General features: G+C 46.2%; 1 protein-coding gene and 1 non-coding gene across 2 annotated transcripts in view; both read left to right on the top strand.

The window, feature by feature from the left end:
* The window catches only part of INTS3 (integrator complex subunit 3), a 37,702-nt gene that overhangs the window by 6,333 nt on the left and 9,654 nt on the right, over window positions 1–21,715 (top strand). Inside the window, exons 2-16 of the mRNA XM_036441700.2 lie at window positions 1,220–1,303; window positions 2,731–2,814; window positions 8,867–8,980; window positions 9,145–9,229; window positions 10,629–10,695; window positions 13,363–13,507; window positions 13,705–13,834; window positions 15,788–15,885; window positions 17,112–17,303; window positions 18,177–18,264; window positions 18,804–18,883; window positions 19,588–19,679; window positions 20,022–20,128; window positions 21,015–21,134; window positions 21,481–21,610. Of these exons, the coding sequence (XP_036297593.1) occupies window positions 1,220–1,303; window positions 2,731–2,814; window positions 8,867–8,980; window positions 9,145–9,229; window positions 10,629–10,695; window positions 13,363–13,507; window positions 13,705–13,834; window positions 15,788–15,885; window positions 17,112–17,303; window positions 18,177–18,264; window positions 18,804–18,883; window positions 19,588–19,679; window positions 20,022–20,128; window positions 21,015–21,134; window positions 21,481–21,610 (1,616 nt within the window). The remainder of the gene's footprint in view (window positions 1–1,219; window positions 1,304–2,730; window positions 2,815–8,866; window positions 8,981–9,144; window positions 9,230–10,628; window positions 10,696–13,362; window positions 13,508–13,704; window positions 13,835–15,787; window positions 15,886–17,111; window positions 17,304–18,176; window positions 18,265–18,803; window positions 18,884–19,587; window positions 19,680–20,021; window positions 20,129–21,014; window positions 21,135–21,480; window positions 21,611–21,715) is intronic.
* Window positions 19,214–19,316, top strand: LOC118721832. The gene has a single exon (XR_004988846.1). It is a non-coding gene; the product is annotated as a U6 spliceosomal RNA (small nuclear RNA).

Here is a 21,715-nt window from a genome sequence, read left to right as displayed (position 1 = left end):
ACATGGCATGTAAGAGAGCCGCCCTTTGAAACCGGAGTGGCTCCTGAGTGGGTTTCAATGCAGCCATCCCCACCTTTGACTAGAGCCCAGCAGGTTTTAGGTTGGCCTTTTGTTCTCCATTAGTTTTTTTCTTTTCCTCACAGAGAGGAGAAAGACATCTATGTGAGAGAGACACATTGATTGGTTGCCTTCTACACTCATTCCGTGGACCAAATCCAAAGTACCGAAGTACATGCCGTAGAACTGGAATTGAACCCGAGACCCTTCAGTCTGTGGGCTGATATTCTGACCACTGAGCCAAAGCAGCCAGGGCCATGGGTTATAATTTTAAGTCTCCTTTAATGTATAGGTATCCCTCTTCTTGCTTTTTTTCCTTGCATTTTTAAAAATATATTTTATTGATTTTTTACAGAGAGGAAGAGAGAGGGATAGAGAATTAGAAACATCAATGAGAGAGAATCATTGATCAGCTGCCTCTTGCACACCCCCTACTGGGGATGCGCCCGCAACCAAGGTACATGCCCTTGACCGGAATCGAACCCGGGACTTTTCAGTCCACAGGCCGACACTCTATCCACTGAGCCAAACCAGTCCCGGCTTTCCTTGCATTTTTAAAAAGTGTTCTATTTTTAATCCTCACCCAAGGATTTGTTTTTAATGATATTTATTTTTTAAAATTTAAAAAAAAATATAATTTCAGAGAGAAAGGGAGTGGGAGAAAGAGATAGAAACATCAATGATGAGAACCATTGATCTGTTGCCTCCGGCACACCCTCTACTGGGGATTGAGCCCACAACCTGGTGACTGGAATCAAACCTGGAATCTCTCAGCCTATAAGCCTATGCTCTATCCACTGAGCAAAACTGGGTAGGCCTGTTTTTAATGATTTTCAGAGAGAGAGAAACATTGATCAGTTGCCTCCTGAATGAGCCCCAAAGGGATCAAACCTGCAACCTAAGTATGTGCACTCTGACTAGGAATCAAACCTATAACGTTTTTTTTTTGCTCCAGCCTACTGAGTTACCCAGCCAGGACTTTTTTCTTGCAGTTTACGTGTTAAAGGAATCAGGTCACGTGTCAATTTTCCCACATTCTGGATTTTGCTGATTATACCTATAGTGATGGTAGTTAGCTCTAGAGACATAATGATGTTGGAATTTCTAAAACGTTTTTGGGCCAGAAGTGTTTCACTGTTAACTTTTTCTCACTTGTTCACAGAGATTGGAAAGGTGTATGAGCATTGTGACATCGATGACTACTGGTGTCTCAGAGCGAGAGGCCAATGATGCCCTTAATGCCTACGTGAGTATAATGCTCTCTCCCCTTATCCGTTTCTGCTTATTTGGAAGTTCTAAGACATGATCAGAAAGATGGAAAGGCTTAAATGGCTAGAAATTAGGGAACTGAAGTTAATGCCTTGGAGCCTTAGGCATCTTTAAAAGAAAAAATTATATATATTATATATATATATATATATATATATATATATATATATATATATATATATTGATTTCAGAGAGGAAGGGAGAGGGAGAGAGAAAGAAACATCAATTATGACAGAGCATGATTGATTGGCTGCCTCCTGCACATCCCCTACTGGGGACCAAGCCAGCAACCCAGTTCTGTGCCCTGGCTTGGAATGAACCATGACCTCCTGGTTCATAGGTCGATGCCCAACCACTGTGCCACACTGGACCCTTAGGCATCTTTAAATAATAAATTTCCATAGTGACTTTTTTCTTTGTAAACCATTCTTACCCATGTGATCTTTCACATGTTCTAATCTGTGGTGTTAAAAATATTGTAGCCCTGACTGGTTTGGCTCAGTGGATAGAGCGTCAGCCTGCAGACTGAAAGGTCCAGGTTCGATTCTGGTCAAGGGCATGTACCTTGATTTCAGGCACATCCCCAGTGGGAGATGTGCAAGGAGGCAGCTGATCGATGTTTCTCTCTCATCGATGTTTCTGACTCTATCCTTCTCCCTTCCAATCTAAAAAAATCAATAAAATATATATATTTTTAAAAATCAATAAAAATATATTTTAAAAAAATATTGTAAATAGCACATATGAAGGACTTAGAAAAATGGCAGATAGTGAATGCCCTATAAGTATTATCCACTTATTATTTTGTTATTATTATTTTTTTAAGTGTCATTATGTCTTCACCTTACAAATGTCAGAGGTTCAATGCTTGATTTTCCCAAGGACTTGGCTTGGTAGTTGTGCTTTTTTTTTTTTTTTTTTTTTTACTTTTTTTTTTTATTGATTATGGTATCACATAATTGTCCTCATCCCCCCATTACCACTCCAAATCCCTTCCCACATATGCCCCTACCCCCCTGTTGTTCGTGACCCCTGGTTAGGCTTATATGCATGCATACAAGTCCTTTGATTTATCTCTTCCCCCTTTCTCCCACCCTCCCCTGTAGTTGTGCTTATTACTCCATGACTGTTTACAGCTCCTGCTCTGCTGAAGGCTGTTAAGGTCTGGAGGAGGATGTGGAGGAGGGTTTGTTTTTTTCCATTTTAAACACTTAATTTTTTGCTCCTGGCCTGCATCAAGCCTTGGAGAAAAGCAATAAAGGTGTATCCTTTCCCTCCACCTCTCCCCTAGAACAGATGCCCTATCACTTTCTGGAGAAGGAATCCTCAGATTTAAGAGTTGATGATGCTCCTTTGTGGGTTGCTTAGGAGAAAAATAATTCTTTTTTCTTCCTCTGATCCCAGGTGTGCAAAGGCCCCCCCCAACATGAGGAGATCTGCCTGGGTCTCTTTACTCTTGTCCTCACTGAACCTGCTCAAGCCCAGAAGGTAAGATACCCTGCTCTGGATCCACAGACCAGATACGATCTGGGAATACGGTGGAACATGGATGTGGCTTCATGGAACAGTGCCAGACACTCTGAGCAGAGCTGGGCCACCTTGGTCTCTAAATGCAGTTTTTTACGCTCCATGAATCTGTCATTCTCTGACTAAAGTCCCTTCTCTGTCTCTAGATTCTGAAGTTAAAAGGCAATTGTGAGAGTGAGAAGCATATAAAAGGCTTCAAATTTTAGCTTTACTAGTCAAGGCTAAAGGACTTGGGGTGTGATGTGTAATCTAGAGAACAGGACAACTGTAACCAGGAGAGTTCTTACCCAGAGTGCATAACCTGTAGTTTTCAGGTTCTGTCACTGGCAGGTGAATAGAAAGCCGGCTTAAGGTTGCAGCAGGTAGGATTTAAATTAGACAGCTTAATGTTAGATGATTGCTACAGTAATAATGTAATGGACTAACTAGAATTAGACTTCCTGAGGAATACTACATGAAAACTAGGCTGGGGTTTTCACAGAGCTTTCTTTATGTGGAATGGTTTAAGGGGGTCCTTCCTTGAGGTGAGGGGCTGGATAGGATGATCTCTTTGGATTCTGTTCTTTCTATAATAAAGAAGCAAAATTCTGTCTTTCGCCTCTTCACATTTCCCCTTTCCAGCAGGTCTGTGTCCTTTGTGTCTTGGCCTGTTGGTTTAAAAGTGTATGTCTGATATCTGGCGTTAACTGTAAGTCACTAACAGAGAAGAACTTTGAGTGGGAGAATTTAATATTCTCACCGGCCCTCCCATGAGCAAGGGGAGTGTGGAAAAAGGCAAACAGCGCCCTGTGCCCAGTTGTGTTAAGCTGTATGCAGACAGGTTCTCATTTAATCCTTCCAAAAAGCCATATGAGGTTGGTGGCTTTGTCCCTTCTCCCTAAACTTCTCCCAGTTTATCTATCAGTTAACTGGATATCAAAGACATTGTTGTTTGTTCAAGGAGAACCAAAGAAAAATCATTCCTAGGAACAAAGACAGGATGCCCAGGTCCCCTGGCATAGCTGCTTGAATTAACCTCAGAAGAAGGGTTTATGGGCATGGCAACCAGGTATATTTGTACTCTGCTGGTGCCAGCTGGAAGAGGGTCTGGTATGCTTGTTGGGAGGGTGGGGCAGCAAGTACTCACAAGTCCTTGGTTCACAGGCCATTTCTGGGCTGGGACCTTGTTGAGTGAAATTGGCATTTCATTTTCATACTGAATTCGTCATTAAGATCCTTGAAAACAAATGAATGTTGCCAAGTTGGTGGTGTTAAACAGGGATATGATCGAGTCTAGCCCCTCTATTTTATTTTATTATGTACTGATTGATTAATACTAGAGAGAGAGAGAGGAAGGGAGAGTAACAAACACAGAGAGAAACATTGATTTGATGTTTTACTTACTTATGCATTCATTGGTTGTTTATTGTGTGTGTTCTTACCGGGGACTGAACCCACAACCTTGGCATATAGTGATGACGCTCAAACCAGCTGAACAGCCCGGCCAGGCAGCCCTTCTATTTTAAAGAAATTATTGGCAAAGTTGGGTGTTCTTGTGTGGGTTTCATAAATACAGTTAAAATCTCATTTAATCATCTTTTTATGTTAAGAGGAGGTTTAGTTTTTTTGGTTGTTTTTTTATTTTTATTTTTTATTAAATTATTATCTGTGTACATATTTTATCATTGCCCCCCCTTCATTTAATCATCTTAATGTAAAGTTATTTTGCCCACTGTTTTTGTTGTTGTTTGTTTTGATTTCAGAGTGGAAGGGAGAGAGAGATAGAAACATCAATAATGACAGAGAACATTGATTGGCTGCCTCCCACCCTGGGGATCAAGCCTGAAATCCAAACTTGTGCCTTGACCAGAAATTGAACCATGACCTTCTAGTTCATAGGTCGACGCTCAACCAGTGAGCCACTCCAGCTGGGCCTGCTGTTTTTTTTATTTGTTTCAGATGGAATCTGAATCGGTGAGGGTATATTAATTAGTAAACCCTGGTCAAGGGAACAGGATGGAGTATTTCTAGTTCTTTGCCTGACCTGCCGTGAGAGGCCCCAGGACTCTGCATTATGAATGCTTATTATGTTGTGAATTTGGTCATCCAGACACAGCAAGGGATTAGGGTACCTTGTCTTCTTTGTGCCCTACCATAGCTCTCTGGGGGTGGCCCAGGCCCTCGCCTTGGGTCTCACTGCTGGTGGCCAGCTACATCAGGATTATGTTCACATGCTAAAGGTTTCTACATAAATCCTTTACCTGGGAGCTTCCTAGGCGGACAGACCCCCAGGTCAGGCCTCTTCAGACCAAGGGGGTAAAGATGGAGAAATAGAAGGATACAGTTTTAGGCAAGTGGAGAACCATCAGTGACTCATTCAGAGTCCTTGAGCCAGGTCAGATTATGGTGGAAGAGTTAGTGACGTATCCCCCATTGTGCTTTGATCCTTCTCCCTAAAAGGGCGATTATGTTGTGAAATCCTTCTGTCCTGCAGAAGTTTTAGGTGGGAGTTACTGATGAGGGCTGATCCTAAGGCATTGTTTCAGGCTTTAGCTTAAAACAAGGGGAGTGTTTTCTAAGGGTTTATTCGGGTTAATTTTTTCTCTGCAACAGAAACCATAAGGATGGATTGGGGATTCCAGGTGGTAATTTTTACTACCACCTTCTCCATTATCCTCAGCATCTTCACAGGGGATAATGGAGAGGGTGGTACCGTTTCCCCGAAAATAAGACAGTGTCTTATATTAATTTTTGCTCCCAAAGATGCGCTAGATCTTATTTTCAGGAGATGTCTTATTTTTCCATGCGCTGTCTTATTTTCGGAGGATGTCTTATTTTCGGGGAAGCACGGTTAGTAGAAACTAAGTCTTGAATACCTGAGAATTTGCTCAGGGAACGTGAGGGGAGGAGCCTGTGTGGCTGGCAGGCAGGTTCAAAGAGTTAAGACTAGCTCTCTAAGACTTCTAAGTGGGTGGATTGAATCAGGGAACTCAGTTAAAGAGAAAACAGATCAGGTTTTGGTGGAGAGTGGAATATGCATGGGGTGGATTTTGTTCCTGTTGTACTTTTTTTTTTTAATTGATTTTTTACAGAGAGGAAGGGAGAGAGAGAGAGTTAGAAACATCAATGAGGGAGAAACATTGATCAGCTGCCTCCTGCACACCCCCTACTGGGGATGTGCCCACAACCAAGCTATATGCCCTTGACCAGAATCGAACCTGAGACCTTTCAGTCGCAGGCTGAGGCTCTATCCACTGAGCCAAACCAGTTCAGTCAGTTGTACCTTCTTGATTTACATCTGCTCTCTTGGCAACTCTTAGGAATGTTTATATTCTTTGACTTTATTTATTTCCTATTTGATGTCTGAACTGACTAGCTGGGAGCAGGCCTGGCTGAAGGACTCTGGTGAGGAGAGAGGCCAAACGGGGGGTCTTATCTTCCCTGTAGGCGCTGGTAGTCAGTAGATAAAAAGAAGGGTCTAACATCAATGCCAAGATCTCTCTTCATCAAGGGCTCAAGGACTCTGGCCCTGGCCGATCTTGGTCTAGATACAGTTCTCTAAGCAGGCAGCTCCCGGAAGTTGGGGGCTGTAAGGGTCGAGGCTGGATGGAATATCTACCTCAACAGAGCCAAGAAGATATGCTCCCATAGCACCATCCTGTCACCTTTCCTTTCTTTTGAGACTCCTCTTCTCTGTTCCCTACTGAGTCCTCCCTCTTTCTCCTCTATTTGTTTTCCACGCCATTCAGCAAACTGATACAGAGGTTGGTGAGAAAACTGGCAGCATCAGAAATACGATACTCCTGGTACCTGGCTGCCACGTGCGACTAGCAGTTGTGGTTGATAAGGTCCCAGCGGGAGCATGAAATTAGGCAGACGGTGTCTGCTTCCTTCATTTGACCCAGCGTCTCCTCAGAGACCCTTCCTTCCCTGCTCTGGGTCTGTTCTACATTTCTGCTTTCTTTTGAATAGACAGGAGGGCTCTTCTCTGGTTAGTTGACTCTTATCTTTGGTCTGACATAGGTTTTTCTCTGCCTTCCTCATCCTCTCTGCATTCTGTGGCACCCCTGTCTGGGGGAGGCTCCAGGCTACACTACCAGCATTTACTGACCTCACGTTGGCAGTGGTTTACCTCTTCCTTGTTCCCTTGCTTATATTGTACTTTTGGTCTCCCTGCCTTCACCTCAGATGGAGTCAGAGAATAATCACGTTTTCCTTTGGCAGTGGTTTACCTCTTCCTTGTTCCCTTGCTTATACTTTTGGTCTTCTTGCCTTCACCTCAGATGGAGTCAGAGAATAATCACGTTTTCCTTTGGGTATGAAACGTTTGTGGCACATGGTGGGATTCCCTAAATGCTGTTATTTTCATTATATTAATTAGTTTGACTTCAGGACACTAGAGACAAGAGGAAGCGGCAGTAGCTAATCTCTTAGGAGTTCCCAGTCACTCCAAGGCCAGGGAGCAGCTGGTCCTGAGTACTCCTCTTTTGACTACTTAGGATGAAAGAGTTTAAAAATCTAGCAGTCTTGCCGAAACCCGTTTGGCTCAGTGGATAGAGCGTCAGCCTGCGGACTGGGGAGTCCCAGGTTCAATTCTGGTCAGGGGTATGTGCCTTGGTTGCGGGTGAATCCCCAGTGTGTGTGTGTGTGTGTGTGTGTGTGTGTGTGTGTGTGTGTGTGTGCGGGAGGCGGCTGATTGGTGTTTCTCTCTCATTGATGTTTCTAGCTCTCTAGCCTCTCCCTTCCTCTCTATAATAAATCAATAAAAATATATTTTTAAAAAATCTAGCTGTCTTAGAACCACTGTAAATTCTTGTTCCATCCCAGCAGCCTCTTCTTTTAGTGATTTCTATCGGCGGTATGGGGGTGGTCAAGAGCATGGATTCTACAGTTGGACTGTCCAGACTTGAATCCTTGTTCTTCCTCTTATCTCTTACGTTACATGGGTCAAATTATTTTAACCTCTCTATGCCTGTTTCCTCATCTGTAAACACAGAGATAATAAACAGTACTATTTCAAAGGGTTGTTAATGTAATTCAAATGTGATATATATATCTATATCTATCTATCTATCTATCTATATATATATATATATATATATATATAGATATATATAGATATATATAGATATATATATAGATATATATAGATATATTATATATTATATATATGATACAAACGTGGCACACCATGCCAATGCATTATATTGCTGTTCTAATTGTTATTATGGCTGATGCCTGCCTTCCAAGGTCATGGAATGCTGCCTACCTAATTTTACCCTTTGTGCTCAGACCCTGGCAGCAGAGAACTCAGCAGGCTAAGAAGGTCGCTAATGAGATCCCCTAAGGTATTCCTCCAGGAGTCTGGTCTCCAGAGAGACCGGGTGAGAAAAGCTCTAGGGGAAAGGGAAGCAAGAGCTGTCAGAGGAAATTGGAATGCTCCCTCAGCTCCCCCAGGGGTGGGTTTGCATAAGGACCCCTCCTTTTTCAATTCTTGGCAGAAGCAAAGGGCAGCCCAGAGAAAAGAAAGACACCAGAATTAAGGAAATTCAGTTTGTTTTGTCCTTTCTTTCTGGGGCCCAGGTCCCTGGATCCTCTTCCTTTAATATTCCTAACCCTTTGCTTCTTCAGGCTGGGTCAGTACAGGTTTAAAAACTTCTCTGTGATCCTTCCTGGCCTGTTCAACCAAACCCATTCTGTGGTGACCTTTTCCTGGCAGATGAAAAGCAGATGGCCTCCACCTGGCTTTGCTCAGCTTGTGGCATCAAACAGTGTGACATTTCCTAAGAAGGGAAGTGGGGGGACAGGGAGCCTTTCTTAGCAGGCTTTTCTGCCTTATTAGAGAATAGCTCAGTCTACCCCACTCCCCACTCCACTCCATGTGATGGAGCAAGGGGTAGGTTAGCATCCAGAGTGGCAAGTCCTTCATTGCTACTCATATTGGCGTCAAGTTGAACAGACCAGGGGTCCCCTGGTGGGTGGGGTCAAGAGTGGATCCTCAGCTTGCTGGCTGCTTACAAAACTCTCTTCTCAGTGTTACCGGGACTTGGCTCTGGTGTCTCGCGACGGCATGAATATTGTCTTGAATAAAATCAACCAGATCCTTATGGAGAAGTACTTGAAGTTGCAGGACACCTGCCGAACTCAGGTAAGGCCAGAAAGAAAAGAGCTCCAGCTCGAAGACTGAACAGAGGAGGAATCGGGGGTAACATACCCCCGTCTTTGTACACCTGAGTTGTAATGTTATTGGATTAGCCCGTTTCTCAAATTCATAGGCCCTTCTCTTCATCTGTTTTTTCCTTTCTCCTTTAGTTGGTGTGGTTGGTACGGGAACTAGTGAAGAGTGGGGTTCTGGGAGCTGATGGTGTATGCATGACATTCATGAAGCAGATTGCTGGTGAGTTTGATGGCAAGAGCATAAAGAAGAAAGGAGAGGAGCCCAGAGACTACACCAGGCCATGGAGAATGATTGTGTGCCTAAGGGACTCCATTTCTGGCCATTTAGACTCTCCTTCTGAAGAAGGCGTCTTCTGGCCACATATGTTGAAGAAGGAATTGAAAAATCAGGGGGCACCTTTTGAATCAATAAGTCTTGCCTCATATTTCTTCCTGCCAAACTCAGGCCTGACATAGAATAGTTGACCTATTTTATTTTAGCCACTCAAGTCAATAGTCAATAGACATGAGAAGGTGCTCAGTCTCATCAATAATCAGTGAAATGTATCCTGGGGTTTATGGTGTATTGTACCTGGAAAGATCTAGAAGGAATTGGGAGAGAAGTAAGGGCCAATAATTTGTTCCCATCACATTATGCTTTCAGAAACAGACATCTTTCTTGGCTCCACCCCCACGTTCTGTGTACTTGCTCCCTAACAATCACAACATCTGATTAGGGCCAGTTTGAGGGACAAATCATGTCATAGAACAGACCCTGACATTTAGGTTTTATTATCTTCTTGGCATTGGTGACATCTGTCTAAGCCACTGACTGTCCAAAAGGCCTGCCTGTGCTACTTCCTACCCCTTCTGCAAGATCGCATGTGTTTGTTTAAAAGTGAGCCTGCCTCTCCTTCACCATTGCCCGCTGATTCTTGTTTCTTTCTTTAGGATTTTATGTAACACGGATGCTCCTGTTTTGATGTCTGTAAACCTTAATTTATGTGATGTGTGACTATGTGAACATTGAATTTTTAAATTGGGACCTGGGGCAAGACAGCGTTGTGCGGGGTATTTTTATCCACGCTCCTGGCACTTCTTCCCTGTTAGCCACTCTCAGTCCTCACTTCTCATCCTTAGACTTTGATCTGGTGCTGCTGCATATTAATTCTGCCCCAAAAAGTTCCTTAGCAAGCCCTGTGGACTGATACCTGGAAACAAGAAACCCTGGGCCTGTCATGAGCCCGACACAGGATTTGGGATGTACACATTCTGGATTGCTACTGTTCCCAGGCTCTGGCACCTCTCAGGCCGTCTCTGAGATGTCTTCCTTTCTTTCCAACCATGGTCTCCTTCCCAGACATTCCTTTTCAAGGGCAAAGTATTCCCACTCCAAACTCTACTCTTTGGAAAAGTTGCAGCTCTAGTTTCTGGAAAAATCCAGAACCTTCCCTTCCCTTCTCTCTGGAGGCAAAGGGGGAAACTAAAGCCTGACAGAACAAAAGGCAGTTTCCCAAAACTCAGAACATCAGTGATGGATAACAGTTAGGATGGACCAGTGGGATGGGTGACAAAATGTATTGTGTATCTGAGTAGCTAATTAGAATCATTCTGATTTTCTTTTCTTCCCCTTTGATTAGGTGGGGACATTACGTCAAAAAATATCTGGTTGGCAGAAAGTGTTCTGGACATCCTGACGGAGCAGAGGTAGAGTCTACCATGAAGGGTGGGGAGAGAGCCAGAGATGGCCTTGTTGGTTGCAAATGTGGGAGATGGGGTGAAAGGAGAGACTATTAATGAAGGCTAATAGGTGACCCCAAACACCTTAGGTTAGAGAGACTAAGGCAGGGGAGGGAGAAGCAGGTCTATGGTGGCAAGTGAAGGAATCAATGCCATGATCTGCCCAAAGGGATGAAGGAGTGGGAAAGGAGGTCTCTGCTGAAATATCTCAGAGCCCAGGAAAAACTAGTTTCATCTGATAAGGGTTTATTTTTGATCCAGACCTCCTTGGAATGTTTATCTTTGTGGGGAGCGGGGGAGAATGAGCTCAGCAGAATGGGGCCAGCCAAATACCCAGGCCTGGCAGGTACCCTTTCTCCCTTCCAAAACTTTCCATCCAACCCATACTCTTTTTGTTGTGTGTGTGTGTTGAAGTAGCATGGGAGAGGTGGGAGTGAGGAGATCATCAAGACCTGCTAGGGTTTGCATGAAGGACTCGGAGGCTCGAGTGGTAGAGCGGGCATGGGGGTGGGGGCATATTGTGTTTTCTCACTGATTCTTTCCCTTCCCCACCAAAGGAAAGGACCAGAAAAGTTATGAGACTATTCCAGAGCTGAGGCCTTCCTCTTGGTCCTGTGACCCCAGCCCTCCTGGATTTCAGTGTCTGTTTCGGGATGAGGACACCATAGTAGTCAAATAATTAAAAGGGCTCATAGGATCCATATTTCCTGCTATTTCTTAGTATCCATGGACCTCCTCCTTTACACTTCTGAAAGAGAAGGCTGTGTTCTGTGCTCTGCCCAGGCTTGAGAGCTGTGCCATGTCAGCTGTACAGTGCCACCTAGTGCCCTGGGCACAGACGTGCATCCGCAGCTGTGACTGGAGTCACTTCTCCATCATCATTGGTACCACCTACCACCGCACAGCATAGGAGATCCTAGCCGTTTCTTACCAGGCCTCTGCTTCTCTTAGGTGTCTTTGCAGAATGTCTGTATCCTGGTCAGAGGGATTCCTTCCCCTTCCTTCCTTCCTTCCTTCCTTCCTTCCTTCCTTCCTTCCTTCCTTCTTCCTTCCTTCCTTCCTTTTTCTGGACAGATACATTCATCACTTCTGTAAGCAACTTTCCTAAAAAGTAATTTTTCTCATTTTGTTCCCAATGCAAAGATACCTCCTGTCCCCATATCTTAAAGCTCAGTTTCTGCCCTAGCTGGTTTGGCTCAATGGATAGAGCATCGGCCTGTGAACTGAAAGGTTCCATCAAGGGCACATGCTGGGTTGTGGGCTCGATCCCCAATAGGGGGCGAGCAGGAGGCAGCCAATCCCTCCCTCTCCCTTTCTCTCTGAAATTAATAAAAATATATATTTAAAAAATGAAGAAAGGACAGTAGAGCCATCAAACAACTACCCATAAAAATAAAATGAAAATAAAAAGCTCAGTTTCCCCTCATTTGGGCAAGTAGAGTGCAGTCTCAGTATACAAGTGTCAGATAAGTGTCCTGCCTTTTCTGTTCTCCAAAACACATCCTTTGGTGCAGGTCCCTAGAAGTTTAAAACTGTCCTCTTCCACACCCTTCCTCTCCCACCCTCCCTCCCTCCCTCTCCCACACCCTTCCTCCCAAGCATTTCTTGTGGTGTGGAGTTAAAAGGTGGCAGACAGGGAGAGGGACCCTCCCCAGTGTCCTTAGCCGCTGCTTTCATTCTGTGCAAGGAAAAGGCCAGAGCCTCTTAATTAGGCTGCTGCAGCGCTTTTCCGGAATCAGGATGTTGCCTGGTTGGATTAATTAAACTCCCCGTCTTCCTCTGGTTCGCTCCGTCCCGCAGGGGTGCCAAAGCCATTACAAACTAGTTGCTTGGAGAAGATGGCTCCCCAATTTTGGCCCTTTGAGATGGCATTGGAGTATTTGGAATCTCCCCACTGCATCTTTTTTACCCCTTTTAAAGCAGGAGAGCACACAATTCTTTCATTACCGTCTTTTCTCCAGAGAAAGTCTAAAATTCCTAGGAAAATGAGCTTTGCCATTCAAAATGAAGTTCTCCTTTTCAGCTTGTGATTTAGGGCAGGTGACTCATTGTTTGGGAATGGAATCAGTGGAGGGGGGGGAGAGCTCGAACTGGGGGAGGGTTTGTGGCATCATGGTGGGGTGGTTAATGGAGCATGATGGAAGGGCTCAAACAGTGTGCTCTGAAACCTCCAGGGTTCTCAGAGGGTCTTAGTAATCCCCAGAGGTCCACTGACTTAGGGAGACTTACAGATGTTTTTCCCCAGATCTGAGTTGGGTAGAAGCTATGGCTTACCTCTGTCCCTAGTACCTCACACATGCTTGGCACGTGAGAGGCACTCAGTAGATATTGGAGCGAGGGAGTAAACAAACAAAATTATTTTATTGAGATCCAGGTAGTGATATGGTAAAGAGAAAATGCTTTCATCAGCATTATCTGTATTGGACACCTGTAGAGAAGTAGGAAGTTGTCCCCACCTTTGCCATAGTACTAGATAAGGACAGTATGAGCGAGCAGTCAGGTAACCAAAGAACCTACTTCCAGTGCTAATTAATCATCAAACATTTCTAAGATCCAGGAGTCAAGAATGAGGGGAATTGGGCGGGTGGACTGGTGCGGACAGCGTGCAGGTGCCATTGTCTTCCCTCCCTGCAGGGAGTTGGTGTTAAAGAGCAGCATCCTCATTGCCATGACCGTTTACACATACCTCCGCCTCATTGTGGACCACCACGGGACCGCCCCACTTCAAGCCCTGCGGCAGAAGGAGGTGGACTTCTGCATCTCACTGCTTCGGGAACGGGTGAGGACAAGACACCTCTAGCCCTCTTCCCCTGAGCAGCTAGGAGCCAGTCCTTCGTTCCAGAAGAAATCACATAATCCTTTCAACCCTCCTTCTTCCCCTCCCTAGAACATGTTGTTCCTTTGCCCCCTCCGCAGCAGGTAAACAATCCATGTTTTTGTTCTTTTTCCTATCTGTAACCCCTCACCCCCATCAAGTTCATGGAATGTTTGATGATTGGCCGGGACCTCGTAAGACTACTTCAGAATGTTGCCAGGATACCAGAATTTGAACTGCTTTGGAAAGATATTATCCATAACCCTCAGGCCCTGAGTCCTCAGTTCACAGGTAAGTTAAGGGTTGGGGCATGCTGTCCACGAGAGGTGGGAGGTCATATGTATGTACTGCTTGACTCAAGAGGGCAGAGTTTCGTGTGAGGGAGAGGCTTTGGCAGTCAGACATAGGAAGCTGGGGACCAAGCCGGCCGGCTCTGCCAACTACAGCTGGATGAGGGAATGGCAGAGCTACAGAACAGTCCATATGGCTCCCAGATAGCACTGCTCGACAGGCCCCAGCTGTCGTTACTCCTAAGGAAAAGTGGAACAGAGCCGGGACCCTGCTCCTCCCCCTCTCCCGGCAGCTGTTTGGCTCAGGGGGTGAGCTGATGACCACTTTCCAGCTTCCCTGAGTCCAGCAGAGGAGTCAGAGGTCAGCTCGTGAGACTGAGTCAGCAGAGGCGCTGGAATTAGTCCTGTAAGAGAAGGCGCCTCCCAGGAGCAGTATTGTCTCTGAATTCCAAGGATCCAGCTGGTCAGAATCCTCTTTGGGGGAGGGAAAGGAGCTCCGGGTGTCTCCTCTGACAAGGTCCTTTCCATGTCTCTTCTCCTCCCCGAGTTCCTGCTTATGGTCTAAACTAGAACTGTACAGCTTTGCTCGCTACCCCACCTCGACCACGCAGGCGTGTATGCATGCACACCTACCATGAAAACAATCGGTTAGGACCTGAGAGTCAGGAAAGAAGGAAGTCCTGGTTCTCCCTTATATTGTGAGACTCTTATATTGAACATGTAGTAAGTAGTTTAAGTGCCAACTGTGTGCGAGGCACATGTATACAGGGTTTCTCAAAAATAATTACACACACTTTGAGGATGAAGTCATTGTTTATTAACATATAGTTCAATTTCAAAATTTAAAAGAATCTACAGAAATGAACAATTTTTTTGTCAACGCCTGTTTTCAAATTGATGACCATCTGGTCTACACACTGCTGATAACTGAAGCAATGGAATCGCAAACATCAAGAATCATTTCATTCAATATTCATGCGCCTTCAATTCATTGACTGTTGCTGGTTCTGTACCGTAAACTTTTTTTTTTTTTAATATATTTTATTGATTTTTTACAGAGAGGAAGAGAGAGGAATAGAGAGTTAGAAACATTGATGAGAGAGAATCATTGATCAGCTGCCTCTTGCACACCCCCTACTGGGGATGTGCCCGCAACCAAGGTACATACCCTTGACTGGAATCGAACCCGGGACCTTTCAGTCCACAGGCCAACGGTCTATCCACTGAGCCAAACTGGTTTCGGCTGTACCATAAACTTTATCTTTTATGTATCCCCATGAAAAAAGTGTAGTGGCGTGGCATGTTAGCATAAATTTTCTTTGTTCAAAGCGTAGTCTGGCTTCACCCCTTATTTCAGATCAGTTAATGCTGAAAAGGAGTGAAATGTAAGTGAGCTATCAGCTGTTAACGTATTTACACATTTTTTGGGGACACCCTATATTAACTCATTTAATCTTTAGGATATCCTGTAAGATGGATAAAGAAAATTAGATTCAAGGAGATAAAGTAATATGCTCAAGGCCACACAGCCAATAAGTGTCAGAGGCAGAATTTGGATCCAAGTCTGACTCCAGGGCTCATGCTATGCCACACCACCGCACTGATCCCAGGGCCCAGTGATGGGACCGTCAAGAGCCGGAAGAGAGGCTAGGGTTTCCCATATTTCCCCTTCATCATCCCACCCATGTTGCCAACTAGAATAATGTGAGTAACGGGCTCTGGATGGCCAATAGAAGAGAATGAACATGTCTGGGTTGTGGGGATGGTGGTCCATTGGAGCGGAATATACAGATGCTGGTTAGAACCCCCCTTACACTTTGGCTCTGGTCTTATTTAGAATTTCCAGTGAGTAAGACCATTGGCCAGCAAGCAGTCCTTGGTCCAGGTTCCCACCTGCCTTTCATTCTATTCCTCAAACTTCTCTTTTTTCTCTTCCCTTCTACGTTTGGTTCAGGTATCCTGCAGCTTCTTCAGTCAAGGACATCCCGAAAATTCCTAGCATGCCGTCTAACCCCAGACATGGAGACGAAGCTTCTCTTCATGACCTCCCGGGTAAGCTAACCTACTGCAGCAGGAGACGCGGCAGACACTGGCGAGGCTCCTTCAGCCTGCCGGTCTGTCACTGACTGGTGGGAAGTGGTCAAGTGGATGCCCCTGATCTACCTGGCACTGGGCATGGGATACATTGCTGAATAAGAAAGAGACAATTCCAGCTGTTGTGTAGCTCCCAGTCTATCTAAAGCGTCACTAAACTAACAATCGTACAAACATAATGTAACTGACAAATGTGAAATGTGTTATAAAAGGGTAAAGTAAGGATGTTCATTCTGGAAAACTCACTGTTCCTCTGGGTGAACCATGAGCTCTCGGGAAGAGAGCCCTGATCTTTTGGTTTCCAAACATGCTCCTCAAGCAATTTGGCAGAATTGCTTGAGGAGCATCTGAAAAATACATCTTCCTAGATGAGAGAATCCGAAGAATCTGTATTTCTAACAATTTCTAGACATCCACTCGTCTGCAGCCAGCCTGGTGTCAGGGAACAACTGCTGTAGCAGCTTTCAGCATCCCAGGTCAGCCAGGAGGGCTGTCTTGATCTGTGGTGTCCCATGGGGTAGCCACTAGCCATGTGTTGTGATTTAAATAGTTAAAACTAAGTAAAATTAACATTCAGGACCTTGGTTGCAGTAGCTACATTTTATTTTTTAAATATATTTTATTGATTTTTTACAAAGAAGGGAGAGGGATAGAGAGCTAGAAACATTCATGAGAGAGAAACATCGACCAGCTGCCTCTTGCACACCCCCTGCTGGGGATGTGCCTGCAACCAATGTACATGCCCTTGACCGGAATCGAACCTGGGACCTTTCAGTCCGCAGACCGACGCTCTATCCACTGAGCCAAACCGGTTTCGGCTCAGCTCTTGTTCTGAAGGGGCATTGCTTGCTGTTCACAAGTAGCTCAAGAAAATAAAAGATTATACTTATAAAAAAAAAAAAAGATTGTGCTTATGACTGAAGAATCAGGAACCAGCACAGGAGGAGGAGCCAAAAGCGGTAACATCAGATCAGTGGCAAGAATGAATTCACCACTGATGTGTGACTTCCGATATATTTTTTATAATCAAGGAAGGGAGACAGTGCTAATTGACTAATGAAATGTGGGAAGAAATTAAGGTCTGGCTCCAGCCTAGAGTTGAATGGTGCTCACTTTCCTCTGCCTAGAGACCTCACCTTCCCTTCCACGTTTCTTTTCCATCTTTTCCAATGTCCTTCCACCAGGTGCGGTTTGGTCAACAAAAGCGATACCAGGATTGGTTCCAGCGCCAGTATCTGTCAACCCCAGACAGCCAGTCTCTGCGCTGTGACCTCATTCGCTACATCTGTGGGGTTGTCCACCCTTCTAATGAAGTGCTGAGTTCAGATATCTTGCCCCGATGGGCCATCATTGGTTGGTTGCTGACAACATGCACGGTGAGAGGCTGTTGGGTGGCAAAGGGTCCCCCCTCCTTCACATTCCCCATATATCCCTGCTTCTTCCTCACTCTCTGAGCACCCTGACCCCTGAGGGCCCTCTTACTCTCATGAATGTCTCTGTCTTTGCACCCCTTCCCTTCATGTCTCGAGAAATGAACTTGCACTCATTACTTCCTGTCTGGGCTTGGGGTTAAACAGGTTTACCCATGCCAGTCCCCAAGCCTGGGTTACTAGGCATTCCTTCTCCCAGAGACCACGGATCCAGAGCTGCGATCCTCACACACTTACTTCCACGCCTTTGGCATCAGCTTTGGATACTTCTCTTCTCCACAAGTAGTGAATTCACAACGGAGCCATCTCCTCCCCAGCATTTCCCTCCCATGCCACGGGTGGGAAACTCTCTGCTCCCTGGCGTCTAGTTGCCCTCTGACCTCCTTTGTAAGGGCTCCTGCTCCCCCATCTGACTGTGTTCTTGGAATGTGCTGATTCAGATATAACAGCAGGCTGTTCCTAGGGTCTTTCCTTTGGAATGTGCCTGGTGCGTCCAGCAAGGGCTCGGACTCGTGCTGGCTCAGCTCACGAGTGACCAGGACGCCCAGCCCAGGTGTCTGTCCTTATAGGGTCAGGTGTGTTCTGGATATGTGAGACCCCATGCTGAGCCTCAGCCCCTGGGTTGGTGAGACTGTAAGGGACTCACACTCATATACAGACTTGGGTGTCCCTCACCCTTCGGGGGTTCCATTCTGTCTCACTAGGAACCGGATTTTCATAGATGGATCAGTATTGTGAGCCCTGGAATCTGTCTTGGGCTCCTAAAGGGAAGGGAACTGGTTGATAAAACAGGCCCTCTTTTCCCCCTCTCTCTTCTAGTCAAATGTCGCTGCCTCCAATGCCAAGCTGGCTTTGTTTTACGACTGGCTGTTCTTTAGCCCAGACAAGGATAGCATCATGAACATAGGTATGTGAATGAGACCCAAGCAGCATCACTCCACCCCCACCCCACCCCCAGCGCCGGGTCTCAGTGATAGCGGTCATCAATCTCAGCGCTGAGTGGAGTGGAGGCCGCTTATCTGGGAGCAGTTCCGTGTTCCTCATCAGTGCTGCCTTGACCTGGAAGGAAAGTTGCTTTGATGAGGCCAAGCCGTATTCTACCCGCTTTTCCCTACAGCCTGATGCTTAGACTTCAGCGGGCAGGGTGTGTGGGTGGGTGTGTGGGTGGGTGTGTGTGTGTGTGTGTGCAAGAAAAAGGCTGCACCACATCCCACTTTTCCTTTCCTGCTACCTCCTTCCTCCAAGCTAAGTTCTGGGGACAAGAGGGAAGCTGAGGTCTACCAGCAGTTTTTTGTTTTTTGGGGGTAGGGGGGTGCTTTTGGCTCTGCTCAGTGGGAATAGGGGGCAGGGATAGCTCTCCGGAACCATTGATATATATTGATCATTCGGCTTATGGAGCTAAGAACAGACTCTGATATGAGGTCCCTGTAATTCCACATTCTCCAGAGCCAGCCATCCTGGTCATGCATCACTCCATGAAGCCTCACCCAGCCATCACTGCCACACTCCTGGACTTCATGTGCCGCGTAAGTGCCACTGCCCCTTTTCTCCTCTTACCTGGCTGAGCAGCTAAGTGTGCATCCCCTCGAACCTTCTAGGTCGTGACTAGGTTGTCCCAGAGCCCCTTGACTGTGGGAGCAGAAGTGGTTGTAGGTCCGAAGTTAATGAATTCCCGCCGTCTCCAGTTGGGTCTTCCCACCTTTCCATGAGGTTTCTCATCCTCAGGGATGATGACTTAACACAGACTCTGGTCTCCTTGAGGAGCGGCCAGTCCAGTAAGGTTCCCACTTTAGCAGCCTGGGATGGTCAGGAACGTCCAGCCATTCTCTCTAGTGGCCCCAGTCAGAACCAGGCCTGTGCCCTCTTCAGCAGCACACACACTGCAATTGAAACAGTACAGAGAGTAGCAGGGTCCTGTGCAAGGATGACAGGGAAATTCCCGAAACAGTCCTTTTTTTTTTATTTTAAAAATAATATATTTTTAAAAATTGCTTTTAGAGAGAAAGAGAGAAGCAAAACATCTGTGAGAGAAAAACATTGATCAGCTGCCTCCTGCATGCCCCCCACTGGGGATTGAGCCAGCCACCCGGGCATGTGCCCTGACTGGGAATTGAACTTTGACCTCCTGTTCAATGCTCAACCACTGAGCCATGCTGGGCTCCATATATATTGTATATTTAATGCAGCCTTTTAGATCCCGTGCTCATTCTCTCCCTTTCTTCCCTTCCAGATCATTCCCAACTTCTACCCACCGCTGGAGGGCCACGTGCGGCAGGGTGTCTTTTCCTCCCTCAACCACATTGTGGAGAAACGGGTTTTGGCGTAAGGACTTTCTGTGTCTGGGGAGGGGGAAGGTTTTTTCCCATTTTCACCAGGTCAGGCACATCCGATATTACCATACAGCTGTTGACCCTTTACCTTGAGAGATTTAGAGAGCACTGGTTCCACCTCAGAAGGCTAGGCCTGTCTTGACCCTCAGAGAAATGTCTCTACTGCCATCACATTACAAAGGGCTTCAGATGCGTCCCCTGTCCCCTGGTGATCCTCTCCCAGGATCTGACTGAGCCCACTTATCCTGGTCGGGCTTAGACCTACCCCTGTACCTCCATGTAGAGTTAGGAAGAAGGAGCTCTGATGTTGAACTTCATTCATGGTCCCTGTTAGGCATTTGGCTCCCCTGTTTGACAACCCCAAACTGGATAAGGAGCTGCGGGCCATGCTGAGGGAGAAGTTTCCTGAGTTCTGCAGTTCACCCAGCCCTCCTGTGGAAGGTAGGGGACCCTCCCATGTCGTCACCTGCTTCAAACGAGAGTCCCTGTTTAGGTGACACACCTGTGCAGCTCTCTGCCTTCGTCATTGTCCATTCATTTCTCCTTCCCTACTTCTCTCTCACTCATTTTCATGTCTTGCTAGGTTCTCCCTCTCCATCTAATTTTAAAAAATCTTTTCATTGATCTTTAGAGAGAGACATCGATTTGTTGTTCCACTTATTATATATATGCATTCATTGGTTGATTCTTGTGTGTGTGTCCTGACTGGGGTTTGAACCCACAACCTTGGCATATTGGGACAGTCCTCTAACCAGTGGAGTTGCCGTCCAGGGTCTTTCCATCTACTTTTATCTAACTTGCCCTAATTTCGCTTGCTCTCCTAACTACTTTTCCTCTTTTTAACCTGTCTTTAACCTCTCTTCAGTAGGTAGAGATGTTCACAGAATATGTTTATCTTGCTTTAACTTCGTCCACCTTTTTTCTTTCCAGGCCAGGGCCCTGGCCATGGTGAAAGGTCGTCATGTTGGGTCTCAAGTCTTGCTCCCAGTTTTAGACACACAAACACTTTTTATTTAGGGAGAGGGGTTAAGCCAAGCAAAATTTCCCAATTTGGCTTTAAATTAAAGAGTACTTAAGACTGTCCTTGGTCTTATCTACTCGCTGATCCTGAGCTGAGCAGAGAGGAGTCATGGCCTGTGCTGTTTTACTCCTGGCAGATCCCCCTGCAAGTCCTGGAGAATAAGACCTTTGTCCATCCAGGGTTCATATTCCACTTAGGTCATGAACTCCTCATTCTTTCACTTGCCCTTCAGTCTCCTCTTTTCCAAGCTTGGTGCATGTTAGAGGACACAGGAGGCCATCTAATGCCTTGTCTTTCTTTCCCAAGTCAAAATTGAGGAGCCCGTTTCCATGGAGATGGACAACCATATGTCAGACAAGGATGAGAGTTGCTATGACAATGCAGAAGCAGCCTTCAGTGATGATGAGGAGGATCTCAACAGCAAAGGTGAGGCTAGAAGCCAGGGTAGCTCAGGGTGTGTCTGCTCCATTGGTAGGCGAGGCCTGTGCCCGGCTTCTCTGCCGCCTTTGCCTCTGTGAGTGAGTTTTGTCAGCGGGCACTAGCTGAGACTCCTGGTGCAGAGCCCTGCACTTGGCACTGAGGCAGGAGGGGAAAGGAGAAGTGGTCCCCGGCCTGGTGTGTTCCTCAGGGCTGGGTGTGCACACACTCAGGGAAATGCTTCAGGCCACACACGGTGCTGAGTGCGCGTGAAGAGGGACAGATGGTTCAGGGGGGCTGTCTCCGTCGCTGGTATCTGGGCAGAGTGACTTCTTTCCCAAATCACCCCCTTCAGGAAAGAAGAGAGAGTTTCGCTTCCACCCTATCAAGGAGACGGTTGTGGAGGAGCCGGTTGATATCACCCCTTACCTTGACCAGTTGGATGAGTCCTTAAGGGACAAAGTGCTCCAGCTACAGAAAGGCAGGTAGGTGCACCCTGCTCTCAGCCCCCCACCGTCCGGCCCAGGTTTTACTTTTTTTACTTTGCTTAGCAGGGTGGCAGGATGGTGGGGTTGGGGGACGTGGCAGGT

The sequence above is a fragment of the Pipistrellus kuhlii genome, unplaced genomic scaffold, assembly GCF_014108245.1.
Source record: "Pipistrellus kuhlii isolate mPipKuh1 unplaced genomic scaffold, mPipKuh1.p scaffold_m20_p_18, whole genome shotgun sequence".
Taxonomy (NCBI): domain Eukaryota; kingdom Metazoa; phylum Chordata; class Mammalia; order Chiroptera; family Vespertilionidae; genus Pipistrellus; species Pipistrellus kuhlii.
Note: the sequence above shows the minus strand (reverse complement) of the source record. Positions and strands in the feature narration are given on the sequence as shown.